The 18,003-nt window shown below is 42.2% G+C and overlaps 2 protein-coding genes across 2 annotated transcripts; both read right to left on the bottom strand.

Moving 5' to 3' along the window:
* Positions 1-850: 850 nt before the first annotated feature.
* Positions 851-2,506, bottom strand: LOC133246831 (olfactory receptor 9A1-like). The gene has a single exon (XM_061415423.1). It carries the CDS (start codon positions 1,996-1,998, stop codon positions 1,054-1,056), a length of 945 nt encoding a protein of 314 aa, XP_061271407.1. The 5' UTR covers positions 1,999-2,506; the 3' UTR covers positions 851-1,053.
* A 13,413-nt stretch (positions 2,507-15,919) lies between these two features.
* On the bottom strand, positions 15,920-17,760 carry LOC133246830 (olfactory receptor 9A4-like). The gene has a single exon (XM_061415422.1). The coding sequence runs from the start codon at positions 17,362-17,364 to the stop codon at positions 16,420-16,422; it is 945 nt and encodes a 314-aa protein (XP_061271406.1). The 5' UTR covers positions 17,365-17,760; the 3' UTR covers positions 15,920-16,419.
* Positions 17,761-18,003: the final 243 nt, after the last annotated feature.

Here is an 18,003-nt window from a genome sequence, read left to right as displayed (position 1 = left end):
TTCTGATGGTGTTCATATGAAAATATAAGCAAATATGAATCTATATGCATTCCTATTCCTTCCTAACACAAAAGATGAATAATAAATTCAATGTACTTTACTTTTCTCACTTTACAATATAGACCAAAGATTGTTTCTAATCATTTAAGAAAGAGCTTCTTTAATCTTTATAGATGGATATTTTATTATACAGACAAAACATAATTTATTTAACCAGTCACTATTGATATTAGTTATCAATATTTTGTTATTACAAAGATGCTGTAAAAAAGATGCTGATAAAATTGTGCTAATGACATAAGAAACAGGGGATCAGCTAGGAACCAACATGCTGATTAGAGGAATGATGAGAATGGCAATGCTGGAGAGAAGGAAGAAAGACAAATTTGTGGGAAGCTGGAAAATAATGTGGTAAACTTGGGGTGTGTGAGGGGTAAAGGAAAAGAAGAACCCAGAAATGAATCAAAGACCTGGAACCACAGAAAGAGAGCTACAGAGGGGAAGGAGGAAAGAAAGTGCCAGGAGAGGATGAACACAATTGCTGGTCTAGATAATCTACAGGAAGTCACTGTCACTGTTGAACCTTGGAGCAGAAGCCTCAATAACGTTGATCCCTGAAGTTGGACTTGGTATCACTCACGGAAGTAATACAGGGAACTTCCGGCAGTGAGAAAACCAGAAAATCACAGAACAATGTAGGGGAGGATGACCCAGCACCCAGAATCAAACACTTAGGTCAGCTGTAAGACAATGAACAACATTTTGAATGCTTTTCCCTTTCAAACATCTCAGTGTTGTTAATAACTTGTATATTTATAGTTCTTAAATTTATTTTGTGAGAAGCATTTTCATATGTATTAATGAATATAAGCACTTAAAAAATAACAATCTACCATATAGGAATGACTCACTTATCAATTGAAGCAATGTCAGTATTTAAAAGTTAAATTGTAGATCACAAACAGTTTGCAGATGAAAATGATTATTTCAGATTTTAATCAGTGCTTTCAGCTTACTCAGGCCCAAGGTAATGAGTCCATCCTCGGGACACAGCTAATTCTTCAGGAGTTGATAGCAGCGTTTCATGACATTTCGAAAGGCCTCTATGAATTTGTCATTCCGGAGAGTGAAGATAAAAGGGTTCAGAAAAGGGTTCACCACTAAAACCATCAGTGACGCTACCCTGTTGTACTCAGCGGCCTGCGTTTGCTTGGGTTTCACAAAGAGGAACAAGCAGCTGCCATAGCCGATGACAACAAAGGTGAAGTGGGAGGCACACGTAGAGAAGGCTTTCCTGCGGCCAGAGGCAGTGGGGATCTTGAGGATGGTGGATACGATGTAGGTGTAGGAGACAATTGTAGGGATCATCGAACCAACAATAATGAAAACAGCCATTAAAAACAGAATAAACTCTGTGAAAAGACTGTTGTCACAGGATAGTTTGAGCAGTTGCCCTCGGTCACAGTAAAAATGGTCTAGCACATTTGATTTGCAGAAAGTAAGATGAAACGTGGCATAGGCTGGCCAGATTTGAAACAGGAAGCCAAACACCCAGGACACAATTACCACCCAGAGACAGGTGTGGCTGTTCATAATGCTGGTGTACCGCAGAGGGTTACAGACGGCCACATAACGGTCCACAGCCATCGCTCCTATTAATAACAACTCCGACGTTCCCAAAGACAGGTACAAATACAATTGTACACAACACGCACTCAAAGATACTGCCTGCATCCCAGGAAGAAGCAGACCCCAGAGCATCAGAGGGACGGCCACAGATGTGATCAGGATCTCTAGGACAGACAGGTGACCCAGGAAGAAATACATGGGGGACTGAAGATGTTTATCAACACAGACTGTCAAGATGATGACCATGTTTCCAATTAATGTCACAGAGTAGAAGAAAAAGAAGGTTGCAAATAGAACACTGTGTAGTTCTTTAGAGCCAGGGAAGCCAAGGAGATAAAATTCAGTGACACTAGAGTAATTTTTCAACATTTGGCTTTGTGCTTTTGCTGTTTTTGAAATCTAGAGGGCAAAGGAAAGACAACATGCCGTTAATTTCAAATCACTAAACACATTCACACTTTGACAAATATCACCTCCTGCTCTCAAGCTCCATAGAATGAGCAGCAGGGTCCACATTTCACTATTCCCTGTAAAAAGTTGATGTTAAGTGTTTTATGAACGACATGCATAATATATAAAGATAAGTGGGCATGTCCAGTTAAGTAAGAAATAATCACCAACACCACTCTTTGCGTAAGATCACACCCACCCCAGCAGTCACCCTTGTCTCTCAATTCACTAGACATTCTGCCTGCACCCTTCTTTGACCACCTGATCGACTTCCCTGGCCACAGCATACTCATTTAGAGCATGACCCCTTCCATCCTGAGTGTCCTAATCTGTCTTCTGGGCCTGTTATGTCCATGCCCTGAAATAACTACTGCATTTGAACAGTTCCAAGAAAGTACTCCTAGTCAATCTCGCTGAGACATGATTCCTTCTCCTTGTTTCCTTTGAACACAGATGCATTTGTCTCATCTTCATGTTGAAGTTTTCGATTCAGTCACCTGTATCATCATCCTTCCTGGGAAAGATGACAGGCAGGGGGGTGGGGTCCACTCAGGATGATGTCATAAGATAAGAGCTATTTTGAGACAAACTATTGAGTCTTTTCCAGACTTCTGGGAGCCAGTTTCCTAGAGCTGACTTTCCTCCTTATTCTTATGGTAAAAGTCACTTTCTTCTGTTCATTACAGTGAATGTGCCCCCTCAATAGGAGAAGCCTCACTAGCTCCCAGTTTGAGACTTCTAGCTCAGAGATAATGATTCCTCTTGTCACCAGGGGACTGCAGAGTGTAGGGAAACAGGAGAAGTGAAGACACTGGGACTCCGCTTGACAACTTCCATCACTGCCATTCCTACTGCAAAATCTGGAACCAGGAACTAGGAAGTAGCTATGATGTAAGGCAGCACACTTTGCTTGTCTAGGGTTTCAAATTTCTATTTCTAGGAAGAAGAGACTTTCAAATGGGAAATGTGTCCCTGTGTTCAACCACACTTGGACCTAGGAATATGGGGAAGTATGGGAGGTCCCCAGAGAATATTTACTCATCTGTGTTCTCAATAGTATCCTGAGTCCAAAAAGTAAGGAAAGGTGTCAGAAAATATCAAAATGGCTCACTCTGAGCTCCTGAGATTAACTGGATTCCTTCTCTCACCACATACAGCTCATTGCTCAAACGTCTCTGACCCTGGGGCACTTCGAGAATCTCTAAAGCTACACATGTGCCTCTTCACACTCTGTACTCTCTTTAGGCTGTATTTTCCAGCTATTAGCTCTCATTAGGAGCTGAAATTGAAGTACCTCAAGGAAGCTTGCCTTTTTCATTCATCGTCACACTTCTGGTGCCAAGAACAAAGTATGACACAGAGTAAACATGTACTCTTAATGTTTACTCAGTAAATAAATCAGTGAATGAGTCAAAAACAGGTCAACGAAAGAACAAAGAGTATCCATCCTGACCTGCTTTTCCTTCTGCTTACAGGATAGGACTCTCTTTCACTCTTTACAGAGGACTTGTCTGGTCAGTCTGTGGCCTCTCTTCCTGGAGATCCCCTACAGAATAGGAAGCATACACAAAAGAAATAGGGAGGGATGAGAGAGCAGGGTCTCAGGTAATGACAGAGAGCTGTGTCTGTCACCAGCACTCGGAACAGCAAAATATGCTTTCTGCTCTGAAGGAAACACGGGTTCACCATGCAGTGCCCTTAATCCATCCTTCATGTTCCAAGTGTCTTTCTTCTACATGGTAGCAAAGCCCAGAACTTCCTATCCCAATCCTCTCCTGCTAGCTCCTTCACAGAGGGGACCCACTGGCAGACACTCACCTCCAGAGAAGGGGACTGGACTGTAAAGTTCTATGGCTCTGGGATCAGCCCTGGAGCCCCCTCATGTGATAAGTGCTGAGCATGGTCTGCAGGCCTCAGAAAACTACTGCTCTCTCCACTCTCAGGGAAAGAGGGAACACCTCGCTCCAGCAAATTAGGGGAAACTAAAGTAATAAAAGTGCTGTGAGAGCCCGCCATGGTTCTCTGTGTCTCTCTCTCCATTTTTACTTTGCTTCTCTGTCCCCAGGGAGACTGATTCACTGAGGAACTAAATCTATTAAGTTCAGAGAATCCCTAGAGAAGTAGTGAAAAGAGAGTCAGAGAAACTTTTCCCTTTTCCTCTCGAGGCTAATCAAGTTTAGAACATGGAAATGTTTGAAATGGGCAAACTTGAAATCTCAGAGGCAAGAAGTTTCTCAACACCCAGCTGGCCTCCCCTCAGACCCCAAGTCCTGGTTGCCATCAAAACAGTCAAAACATTGCCAGACCCTGCTCTCTTCTGTGTCTCCCTGATTCCATTCAGCCCTGCAGAGCCTAGTGACCCACAAACAGAAGACACCTCAACTGGCTCTCAGATCAGATCAGATCAGATCAATCGCTCAGTCGTGTCTGACTCTTTGTGACCCCATGAATCGCAGCACGCCAGGCCTCCCTGTCCATCACCAACTTCCAGAGTTCACTCAGACTCATGTCCATCGAGTCAGTGATGCCATCCAGCCATCTCATTCTATGTCGTCCCCTTCTCCTCCTGCTCCCAATCCCTCCCAGCATCAGAGTCTTTTCCAATGAGTCAACCCTTCGCATGAGGTGGCCAAAGTACTGGAGTTTCAGCTATAGCATCATTCACTCCAAAGAAATCCCAGGCTGATCTCCTTCAGAATGGACTGGTTGGATCTCCTTGCAGTCCAAGGGACTCTCAAGAGTCTTCTCCAACACCACAGTTCAAAAGCATCAATTCTTCAGTGCTCAGCCTTCTTCACAGTCCAACTCTCACATCCATACATGACCACAGGAAAAACCATAGCTGCTGAGGTCCAGCCCCGGCTGATCCAGGGAGTTCGAAGGGGAGATGGCGTCGGTGATTTCACTGGATACAAGAGCTTTATTTAAATATTCATTAGAGATATAAAGAGTAATAGAATGAGGATAGCTCAGCAGGAAAATTCAGTGGAGAAAAGAGGCTGAGTAGCTTGGTTTACACGAAAATCAATATAACCTGTGACATCAGGTTAGCTCTGACCAAGGAGGCCACAGGCGCCCTCTCTAATAGGGGAAGGTGCCCCACCTTAGGCACCTTCTCGAATGGGTCTTAGAAGCCCAGGCAAATAAATGGTCGCAGAGGACCTCCATGCTCCAGATGGAAACTTCAGCCAGAAATTGAGAAAAAGAATGACATGGGGAGACCAAGCTTCGGTGAGCAAGGCCCATAGCTTTATTTTCAACAGGGGCTTTTATACCCTAAGTTGTACATAGAGGATAATAGGGGGTGTGAAATCATGCAAAGTCAGCAGTCTTTGATCCTTATCGAAACCAGGGTTTCTTTCCTGCAAATTTATCGTATACAAATGGTTTAGGTGATTTACATCATCTTCTGGCCAGGACGCCTATTAACATTTTATGACTCTTGACAAAGGTTTCTCAACCATAAGACTTATTTTCTCTAAGAGTAATTATTTTAAGGTTTGGCGCCATCCTCCGAAGGTGTTAGATAAAGTTGCCTTCCTATAGGGCAGAGGTGCAGAGGGTTTACAACAAAGGAAAGAATTGATTACCTTAAGGGTCTAAAGTTGCTAACACCAAGGCCACTACTTATTTTTTCTACATACCAAGTATACTAATTAATACACATTCAAGGATACGATACAGGGGATGTGGAAACTTGGCAGCAAGCATTGGCTCATCAATGAAATCTTTTACTAGTTTTATTCTGACAGTTTCTAACTCTCTGAGAGGCTCTAAGCTTTTTGAATATCTTAAGCTTCCCAGGCTGGGAGACTGTAAACAATCGTATGCATAGCTGTAGGAGTCCAGGTAAACTTGCCAGGCCAATTAGAGAGCTATCTGAGGGGTTTGGATTTAAACACTCCTAATGCCCAGGAACTTTATTAACTGGAGCTGTAAGTTAACTCTTTATCAGAGAGAGCGAGATGGTGGTGGGGGACAGCCCCCAGTAAAGTCAGAGGTAAGAGCACAAAGCAGTAAAGTAGGCAGACTCTGGTTTTGGCGGGTAGATGCTCAAGAATATCCAGGGGGACTCCTGAGGCTCGATCCCGCCTTTGCGTATGCCGAGCCTCCTTCCTCATGACCTTTGCCACGGGTGGAGCTCCTCACGCCGGCTCCCAGCACATAGTCTTGACTACATGAACCTTTGTTGGCAAAGTAATGTCTCTGCTTTTCAATATGCTATCTAGGTTGGTCATAACTTTCCTTCCAAGGAGTAAGCATCTTTTAATTTCATGGCTGCAGTCACCATCTGCAGTGATTTTGGAGCCCAGAAAAATAAAGTCTGACACTGTTTCCACTGTTTCCCCATCTATTTCCCATGAAGTGATGGGACCAGATGCCATGATCTTAGCTTTCTGAATGTTGAGCTTTAAGCCAACTTTTTCACTCTCCTCTTTCATTTTCATCAAGAGGCTTTTTAGTTCCTCTTCACTTTCTGCCATAAGGGTGGTATCATCTGCATATCTGAGGTTATTGATATTTCTTCCGGCAATCTTGATTCCAGTTTGTGTTTCTTCCAGTCCAGCGTTTCTCATGATGTACTCTGCATAGAAGTTAAATAAACAGGGTGACAATATACAGCCTTGACGAACTCCTTTTCCTATTTCGAATCAGTCTGTTGTTCCATGTCCAGTTCTAACTGTTGCTTCCTGACATGCATACAAATTTCTCAAGAGGCAGATCAGGTGGTCTGGTATTCCCATCTCTTTCAGAATTTTCCACAGTTTATTGTGATTCACACAGTCAAAGGCTTTGGCATAGTCAATAAAGCAGAAATAGATGTTTTTCTGGAACTCTCTTGCTTTTTCCATGATCCAGCGGATGTTGGCAATTTGATCTCTGGTTCCTCTGCCTTTTCTAAAACCAGCTTGAACATCAGGAATTCATGGTTCACGTATTGCTGAAGCCTGGCTTGGAGAATTTTGAGCATGACTTTACTAGCGTGTGAGATGAGTGCAATTGTGTGGTAGTTTGAGCATTCTTTGGCATTGCCTTTCTTTGGGATTGGAATGAAAACTGACCTTTTCCAGTCCTGTGGCCACTGCTGAGTTTTCCAAATTTGCTGGCATATTGAGTGCAGCACTTTCACAGCATCACCTTTCAGGATTTGGAATAGCTCAACTGGAATTCCCTCACCTCCACTAGCTTTGTTTGTAGTGATGCTTTCTAAGGCCCACTTGACTTCACATTCCAGGATGTCTGGCTCTAGGTCAGTGATCACACCATTGTGATTATCTGGGTCATGAAGATCTTTTTTGTACAGTTCTTCTGTGTGTTCTTGCCTCCTCTTCTTAATATCTTCTGCTTCTGTTAGGTCCCTACAATTTCTGTCCTTTATCGAGCCCATCTTTGCATGAAATATTCCTTTGGTATCCCTGATTTTCTTGAAGAGATCCCTAGTCTTTCCCATTCTGTTGTTTTCCTCTATTTCTTTGCATTGATCGCTGAAGAAGGCTTTCTTATCTCTTCTTGCTATTCTTTGGAACTCTGCATTCAAATGGGTATTTCTTTCCTTTTCTCCTTTGCATTTCGCTTCTCTTCTTTTCACAGCTATTTGTAAGGCCTCCTCAGACAGCCATTTTGCTTTTTTGCATTTCTTTTCCACAGGGATGGTCTTGATCCCTGTCTCCTGGACAATGTTACAAACTTCATTCCATAGTTCATCAGGCACTCTATCTATCAGATCTAGGCCCTTAAATCTATTTCTCACTTCCACTGTATAATCATAAGGGATTTGATTTAGGTCATACCTGAATGGTCTAGTGGTTTTCCCTACTTTCTTCAATTTAAGTCTGAATTTGGCAATAAGGAGTTCATGGTCTGAGACACAGTCAGCTCCTGGTCTTGTTTTTGCTGACTGTATAGAGTTTCTCCATCTTTGGCTGCAAAGAATATAATCAATCTGATTTCGGTGTTGACCATATGGTGATGTCCATGTATAGAGTCTTCTCTTGTGTTGTTGGAAGAGGGTGTTTGTTATGACCAGTGCATTTTCTTGGCAAAATTCTATTAGTCTTTACCCTGCTTCATTCCATATTCCAAGGCCAAATTTGCCTGTTACTCCAGGTGTTTCTTGACTTCCTACTTTTGCATTCCCATCCCCTATAATGAAAAGGACATCTTTTTTGGGTGTTAGTTCTAAAAGGTCTTGTAGGTCTGCATAGTACCGTTCAACTTCAGCTTCTTTAGCATTACTGGTTGGGGCATAGATTTGGATTACTGTGATATCGAACGGTTTGCCTTGGAAACGAACAGAGATCATTCTGTCGTTTTTGAGATTGCATCCAAGTACTGCATTTCAGACTCTTTTGTTGACCACAATAGCCACTCCATTTCTTCTGAGGGATTCCTGCCCACAGTAGTAGATATAATGGTCATCTGAGTTAAATTCACCCGTTCCCGTCCATTTCAGTTCGCTGATTCCTAGAATGTCGACATTCACTCTTGCCATCTCTTGTTTGACCACTTCCAATTTGCCTTGATTCATGGACCTGACATTCCAGGTTCCTATGCAATATTGCTCTTTACAGCATCGGACCTTGCTTCTATCACCAGTCACATCCACACATATCAAAACCCAACAGCCACCAAATCGCTTCTGTCAAAGCTTTCCTTCATCCCAATCCTCAGGAGCCCCATCTTTTTCCCATGATCTCTGCATTCCACCTACCACATACTCTTTGACCATAATTATGGGGACCTGGGAAGAGGGAAGGACGAGGGAGAAACTGCCATGTACCCTAACCCCACAGCCTGTGAATGCCACAGACCCTTCCAGGCTCTACACCCTGCATACATTCCAACTGTACTGCTCATTCATATATTCCCTTAGGTGCCAAATGCTACCAGGGCACCTTCCCGGCCTGCCTAAAGGGAGAGGTACAGGCAGAAGGAGCAATATACAGGGCTGACTCCCCCAAATATTAATAGTATATAAAAGTGAGGACAGCTGGATTGCTGAATAAAATAGCAAGTTAACATTTTAAATATTTATAATTACCTTATTAAAACAACTCCATTTAAAACAACTCCTGGTAAGAAAATTAAGTTTTACAGAGGAGTAGAAAACAAATTCCCTCTCACCAATGTACAATTCTCCTGACCATCTCATACATCTAAAGACTATGATTAATTTCTATTATGTCCATACAGAAATGTTCTATCATGCACATGCATATCTCTATAAATACCTCCACCTGTAACATGTACATTTGTACAGTAACAGCTTCTAAATCATATTACATTTCTTAGCTGCTTTCCAATCAATTTCCAAAAAGTTGTATCAATTTATAATCTTGAAATGAGATTATATTCGGGTCTCCCAGACAGATTTCTACAGGAAGATGCAGGAAATTTTTATTCTCGTGTTCACCATATGACCTTCCCAGTAATCATACTAACATACAAGGAGACAGTAATTACCTTATGAAGGGAAGAAACATCCCAGGGTTCCTCATCCCCATGGGAACTGTAATGACAGCTGCCCAAGACACTGCTGTCTCAGCTACTGCGCCTCAGCCTCTGAGCTCCGAACGTGTCAGCTCCTATCAAGACTGTTTGTAGTATGTGAAGCAAGGCTACTTGCACATGAGGAATGCTGAGGGAGGTAAGGTAGGTAGACGTTTCCTCTCAGAACCCTTATTGCAAAGCCAACTTCCCTGATTCAAAACATGGTTCATTGACCCTACATGTCCCTACAGTGATATTTATGGACACAGGAGGCCAACAGACACTTCAAAAGTAGGAAGGAATGTACACTAACAAAACCCATTTGGAAAAATTTTGTCAATTTCTTAAAGCTAAGGATATAGCTACTATGACACAGCAATTCTGCTCCCAGAAATTTACCTAAGAAATGAAAAGATACATCTTCACAAAGATGTCTGTTCTCATGTTCCTAGCAGTTTAATTCTTTACATCAAGGGACACAAAAAGCCCTAACAAAAGAATGGTAGTGTCAATCTTCATTATTCACAAATTCTGTATTGTGCATTCATCTACTCACAAAAACTTACGTGTAACTCCAAAATCAGTATTTCCAAGCAATTTCCAAGGTCATTAATCAACATGGGCATGTATGCTTGTAGCAGAAAACTGGAGTCACCTGGAGTACATGTTCTCAAATGAGGTTGAAGAAGGCATAACCCTGCCTCTTGTTGCAACTTCTATACTGTAAATCAATGTCTTTTGTGCTGTCCAATTAGCAACATATTTTTGACATTTGTTTGCATTTTATTGGTGATTTTGCTGCTTAAGCTATTGTTGCTTTTCAGTTACCAAGACGTGTCTGACTCTTTGCGACCCTATGAACTGCAGCACACCAGGCTTCCGTGTCCCTCACCATCTCCTGGAGTTTGCCCAAATTCATGTCCATTGACTGTGTGATGTCATACAACCATCTCATCCTCTGTCACCCTCTTCTCTTCAGTCTTCAATCTCCCACTATCAGGTGTTTTCCCAATAACTCAGCTGTTTGCATCAGGTGGCCAAAGTATTGGAGCTTCAACTTCAGCATCACTACTTCCAAAGAGTATTCAGGGTTGATTTCCTTTAAGATTGTCCAATTTAATGACTCTTAAGCATAATGCTTAAGCATAATGTTTTTGCAAACCGTGGAAAATTCTTAAAGATATGGGAATACCAGACCACCTTATCTGCCTCCTGAGAAATCTGTATGTAAGTCAAGAAGCAACAGTTAGAATTGGACATGGAACAATGGACTGGGTCCAAATTGGGAAAGAAGTACATCAAAGCTGTATATTCTCACTCTGCTTATTTAACTTATATGCATACAAAATGCTGAACTGTATGAAGCACAAGCTGGAAGAAAGATTCAGGGAGAAATATCAAGAAACCTCAGATACGTAAATGAAACCACCTTTATGGCAGAAAGTGAAAAGGAACTAAAGAGCCTCTTGATGAAAGTGAAAGAGGAGAGTGAAAAAATTGGCTAAAACTCAACACTCAAAAAATGAAGATCATGGCACCTATATCCCACCACTTCATGGCAAATAGATGGGAAAATAATGGAAACAGTGACAGACTATTTTCTTGGACTCCAAAATCACTGCCGATGTTGACTACAGCCATGAAATTAAAAGATACTTGCTCCTTGGAAGAAAAGCTATAACAGACCTAGACAGCCTATTAAAAAGCAGAGACATTACTTTACCAACAAAGATATGGTTTTTCCAGTAGTCATGTATGGATGTGAGAGTTCAACCACAAAGAAAGCTGAGCACCAAAGAATTGATGCTTTTGAACTGTGCTGTGGGAGAAGACTCTTGAGAGTCCCTTGGACTACAAGGAGATCAAACAAGTCAATCCTAAAGAAAATCAGTCTTGAATGTTCATTGGAAGGACTGATGCTGAAGATGAAACTCCAGTACTTTGGCCACCTGAAACAAAGAACTGACTCACTGGAAAGGACCCTGAGGCTGGGAAAGATTGAAGGCGGGAGGAGAAGGGGATGACAGAGGATGAGATAGTTCGATGGCATCACCAACTCAATGGACATGAGTTTGAGAAAGTTTTGGGAGTTGCTGATGGACAGGGAAGCTGGGTGTGCTGCAGTCCATGGGGTGGCAAAGACTTGGACATGACTGAGTGACTGAACTGAACTGAAGCATAATGCTGAAATACTTATCTCCTGGTGCGAAGGGCAAGAAGGCTGTTATGTGCCTTATGGGGAAAATAAGATTAGATAAGTATTATACAAGCTTGATTATTTAAAATACGTGTTTGCTAAAATTCTTCAAGCATGAGTTACAAGCTATTGGCTGTGTGTCAATCTTCATAGATCAATAATACATATTAAGCAAAATGTCATTGAATAGACTGAAGCGACTTAGCAGCAGCAGCAGCATTGAATAGAAACAAGCATAAACCAAAGTTATATGCGGATTAGTTGATGAAAGGAAGACTTAATCAGTAAAAACTAATTTAGTTAACTGTCAATTACAAATGGGCGCTTGCCAAGGGTATTTGCCATCTGCTTCTGCAGAGATTGAACCCTGTGCTGCTGCAGCTGTTGACCTTCAACACCCCCTGAGGGAGTTCAGGGTGAGAGTGAGGCACTTTATACTCAGGGAATCTGGTGGAACAGGTCTTTTGTTGTTGTTCTTCAGTTGCTCAGTAGTGTCTGACTCTTTGTGACCCCATGGACTGCAGCCCACCAGGCTTCCCTGTCCTTCACTATCTCCCACAGTTTGCTTAAACTCACGTCCATTGAGTCAATTATGCCATCCAACCATCTCATCCTCTATCGTCCCCTTCTTCTCCTGCCTTCAATCTTTCCCAGCATCAGGGTCCTTTCCAATGAGTCAGCTCTCACATCAGATGACCAAAATATTGGAGCTTCAGCTTCAGCATCAGCCCTTCCAATGAATATTCAGGGTGGACTTCCTTTGTGATTGACTGGTCAAGAAATGCCTGGAGTAACAGAAAATTTCGGCCTTGGAGTACAAAATGAAGCAGGGCAAAGGCTAACAGCGTTTTGCCAAGGGGACAAGTCTTTAGATAGATATTTTCAGGAACCAATTTCAAGATCCCAATCCTTGCATCTCTTCATATTTAGGAAACCACTAAATCCCTTCATGGTGACATTAGATCCTCGTGACTAGCAAAAAAACCTTTCGTAAAGTAAGCATTTGATTGCATTGAGCTGCGCCTTCACCAAAATCTTATTTAATGACCTTCCTCCACGGCATCTTTGGCGCAGTTTCTCAGACCTATCTGAAGTGCTAACTCCCGGGCTTCAGTCCTCATTTTGCCCCAAACAAAACTCACTGACAACTCTCAAGTTGTGTATCTTTTTATTCAACATAGCCAAGAAACGAGGTATTGAGGCAAGGAACACAATTTTATTTGGAAAGCCGGTTGACCAAGAAGATGGCAGATTAATGTCTCACAATAGCCATTTTGAAGGGGTGTGGATGCCAGGTTCTTTTATACGACCGTGAGGAGGAGGACTTGAGGAAGTAAAGACAATTACCTTGCAAATATCTCCTGAAATGAACATCTACAACATAGTTTCATTCCATCCTGATGTGCTTCGATGACTTTGTCAGTTCAGAGTTTGAAGGATTGAGAAAAGAAATAACTTCTGAAATCATCAGGGAAACCACCGTATTGTAATTGGATGTAAGCTGTGTTCTGTGCCAGTTTTGTCCACATCCTGAAAAATCTGCTGTATATGAACAGTTTTAAGAAAATATTTCTGGGAATCTCTGTTGGTCCACTGGTTAGGACTCAGAGCTTTCAATGCCAGGGTTTCCAGGTCAATCCACAGTTGGGGAACTAAGATCCTGCAAACCCATGATGCATACAAAACAAAAGAAAGTTTGCCTTGTGAGTCCCACCCAGACATGGTTATTTCTTTTCTTTGTATCCACTGGACACAGGCTTCATTTGGATTATATGCATTTTAAAGTTGTTACTTGTTTTATGTATCACTTCAGGGGTGCTGTTGAGAATCTGTGCCTATCAAGGACATTGTCATAAGACAATTTAACACAGAGTATTGAATCATTCCCTTATTTCTGGGGAGCTGGCTTCCTAGTGTGGATTATCCACTATCTTCAACTTTATTCTTGTGATAAAAGTCTTCCTCCATTTGTGCTTTTAGTGAATGTGTCTCCTCTAAGCACAAAAAAACCCGGCCAGCCTCAACTTGATGACCTTAAGTTCTGACATTATATTTCTATTTGTGATCATATGCCATGAGAGATGAGAGGTCCCAACAAAGGAAGAGGATCAGGACTTTCATCCCTATGTCCCATCTATCCTACACAGTCTCCATCTGGGGATCACAAAACAAAAAAGCAGCAGAAATTTAGAGACAACATCCTCTATATTCGGAGGTCCCAAATCTCTAGTTGCAGCAAGGAGCCAGACCTTCAAATTAGATAGTCTGTCCCTCAGACCAAACTGCCATCATCTCAGCTTCATAGAGAAATTTGTAAAATTTCCAAAAATGTATCTGTTTGTCTATGACTTTTCTATTTTGTCCAGAGCCATAGGGTAAGAAAACTGCTAGAAAATGCCAAACCAGGGGGTACTATGTTCCTTAGTCACCAGGCTCCTTGCTCACTAGATGCATACATTTGCTCAACTGACCCCCTTTAGTCTCATTGCTTGTATGACAATACATACAAAGTCTCATTCTCTAAACTCTCTAGGCTGTATTTCTATTTCTGTTGGCTTCCATCAGTATCCCCAAATCATATCACATTTGTACTTATCATTTTAACACCAAAATTCCACATTAGAATTAAGTACCTTGAAGGCAAATTCTTCAGCCTTCTACTATCACAACAAGTGACAAGAAGAGAGTCTGACAAAATGTGTACTCTATAAATATTATTCAGTGAATATATCAGTTAGTAGATTAAAGAACAATACAATAGATAAAGAATATTCAACCTGACTATCTTTCCCTCCACTCACTCTTTTCTAAAGCATTGTCCACTCAACTTGTAATCTCTCTTGCCACAGATCATTCACAAACTGAGAAGTGGTATAAAGAAGAGAGGAAGAGGGAGCAGGGTTGTGGGTCTCTCACCCAGCACTGCACATCCGCACCCTGCTCTTTGCTATGCAGGGATGATATGAAGTACAGCTGATCTACTCTGCAGCTGCCTCACTTTACTCCTTGTTTGAGAAGCCAGCCCACCTCAGGCTTCCCAAAGAGGTGCTTTTCTATTCTCTCCTTCAATAGGAGAATCACTTGGAAGACATTCATTTCAAGAGAAGGGGAAGCACTAAAATGTCTTCTGCCCTTCAGGTATCAACCGCCACCCCTACATGGCTAGTACAAGGCACTGCTTGGGAGACAGCCTGATTCTGTTGTCTTCACTCAAAATGAGGAATAACTAGCCAAGTGCACAAACTTAAAGTACAGAAATAATGGTCCTAAGAGGAATCAGGTTGTTTCCCTGTCTCTCATTCTCTCTGCCTCTTTCCTCCTCTTCCTTGTCTACCCCCAAGGATAGTTATTCACTGAGGGAAAAATTTGCACAGGTTCAGGACACACTGGGGATACAGTCAAGGAAAAGCTGAAAAAACTTCCACTCTTCCCACCTGAGGCTAATCAAGTTGGAGACCATGGATGTTTTGTGCAGTGGGCAAAATTGAAAGCTCCCAGTCAGGAGCTTCTCAACACCCAGGCCGCCTTACTCCCTGGACCTTTCTTACCCACTACCACACATTCCCAGCTGTCAAAATCAGCCAACGCAGCTGCTATGTGCTTCTCCCTGACTACATGGAGCCCTACAGAGCCTAAGCCACCCTCAAGCTGTGAACTCACCAGTGGATTCAAGACACTTGTCAAAAACCTAGTGGCCAAACGGACTTATGTCCAAATTCTCTCTTCATTTCCAGGGTTATAAGAAGCCCATCTCTCCCAGATGATCTCTGCCCTCTCTGGACACACACTCTCAGTCATCTTTATGGATCCAGGTCATAGATTCAAAGAGAGGATCTGCCACCTACTCTACCACCAATGTGCTAATGCCATGGCCCATTCCCATCTCTCCAACATGCATGCATTCCAAGTGGGGTTGTTCAGCCATATGTTTCCCTCTAGGTCTTCAAAGGTGATAGGGTTTTGGAGCCCTGCTCAAAAACCTCAGCTGCTTGGATTGAGGGATAAAGGTTTAAAAAATATTCAAAATTAATCCCAAAAGTGCTACATAAAAGTGAGAATGGCTGAGATGCTGAGGAAAATTGCAAAATCACGTCTGAAATATTTATTACATTTGCAAAAACAACTTTTTATTTGTTATTATATTTTTGGCCGTGCTGGGTCTTTTTGCTGCACACGGGCTTTTGCTAGTTGTCGAAGGCAGGGCTGCTCTCTAGTTGGGGCTCAGACTTCTCATTGTTTGGCTTCTCTTTGCAGAGCACAGGCTTTAGGGTACACAGGCTTCAGTATTTGTGGTACACAAGTTTAGTTGCCCATGGCACGTTGGATCTTCTGGGCCAGGTATTGAAACCATTTCTCCTGCATTGGCAGGTGGATTCTTTACCATTGGACCATCTGGTAAGTCCTATTAAATTTATTTTGCAAGGTGTATTTTAACTAGAATAATGTGTATAAATGAATGTATCCACTGTAACTACAATAATGTGTATAAATGAATATATCCACTGAAAAATAAGGAAGTGATTATTAAAAGCTAAAAGTTACATCATAGACCATAAACTACTTGATGATGAAAATGACTATTGCAGATTTGAATCAGAGCTCTCAGCTTACTCAGGCCCAAGATGATGAATCCATGGTGGTCCTTACAACAGCTAAGCCTTGAGGAGTCGATAGCAGCTTTTCATGGCATCTCGAAACACCTCTCTGAATTTGTCATTTCGGAGGGTGAAGATAAAGGGGTTCAGACATGGGGTTATGACTAAAACCATCAGTGATGCTACCCTGTTGTACTCAGTGGCCTGCGTTTGCTTGGGTTTCACATAGAGGAACAAACAGCTGCTGTAGCCGATCACGACACAGGTGAAGTGGGAGGCACATGTAGAGAAGGCTTTCCACTGGCCAGATCCTGAAGGGATCTTGAGGATGGTGGAGATGATGTAGGTGTAGGAGACAATTGTAGGGATCAAAGAACCAAAAAGTACAAAAACAGCCATTAAAAAAAGAATAAATTCTGTGAAAAGGCTATCATCACATGATAGCTTGAATAGCTGTCCTCGGTCACAGTAAAAATGGTCTAGCACATTTGATTTGCAGAAAGTAAGATGAAATGTGGCATAGACTGGCCAGATTTGAAACAGGAAGCCAAACACCCAGGACACAATTACCACCCAGAGACAGGTGTGGCTGTTCATAATGATGGTGTACCGCAGAGGGTTACAGACAGCCACATGACGGTCCACAGCCATCACAGCAAGTAATGTGAACTCCGAAGTTCCCAAAGACAGGTACAAATACAGTTGTACACAACAGGCAGTCAAGGATATTGCCTGCATCCCAGGAAGTAGCAGACCCCAGAGCATCAAGGGGACAGTCACAGTTGTGGTCAGCATCTCTAGGACAGAGAGGTGACCCAGGAAGAAATACATGGGGGTCTGCAGACGTTTATCAACACAGACAATCACAATAATGAGGATATTTCCCATCACTGTCACCAAGTAGAAGAAAAAGAAAGCGGCAAAAAGAATATTGTGCAGTTCTTTAGAGCCAGGGAAGCCAAGGAGATAAAATTCCGTGGTGCTAGAGTAATTTTTCAACATTTAGCTGGGTGCTTCTGCTCTTTTTGAAATCTGGAGGGAAAGGAGAGACAACGGGCTGCTAATTTCAAAGCACTAAAGACATTCACTGGTTGACAAGATATTATTTCTTGCTCTTTCAGGCTCCACAGAATGACCAGCTGGGTTCATATTTCACTATTCTCTGTACAAAGTCGATGTTAAATATTTTATAAACAACATGTGGGCTTCCCTGGTGATTCAGGGGTAAAGAATATTCCTGCCATTGTGGGAGAAACGGGTTAGATACTGGATCCAGGAAGATGCCCTGGAGAAGAAAATGGCAACTCACTCCTGTACCTTGTCTGGGAAATACCACAGAGGAGTCTGGTGGGCTACAGTCCATGGGGTCACAAAGAGTCAGACACAACTTAGTGACTGAACAATAACAAATATATAATATATGAAGATAAGTGTGTATCTCCAGTAAGATAAATAATCACCAATATCATTCAATGCATAAGAACAAACCAAGAATCACTCTTGTCTCTCAATTTCCTGGACATTTGGAATCCAACTCTGCCACCATCCCTGACCACCTTGTCTACTTCCCTGACCACAACATACTCATTTACAGCACGACCCCTTCATTCTGAGTGTCCTAATCTGTCTTCTTACATCCAT

The sequence above is a fragment of the Bos javanicus genome, chromosome 4 (assembly GCF_032452875.1).
Source record: "Bos javanicus breed banteng chromosome 4, ARS-OSU_banteng_1.0, whole genome shotgun sequence".
In the NCBI taxonomy this organism is placed as follows: Eukaryota; Metazoa; Chordata; class Mammalia; order Artiodactyla; family Bovidae; genus Bos; species Bos javanicus.
The sequence above is the reverse complement of the archived record's forward strand: the minus strand, read 5'-3'. Positions and strand labels throughout refer to the sequence as shown.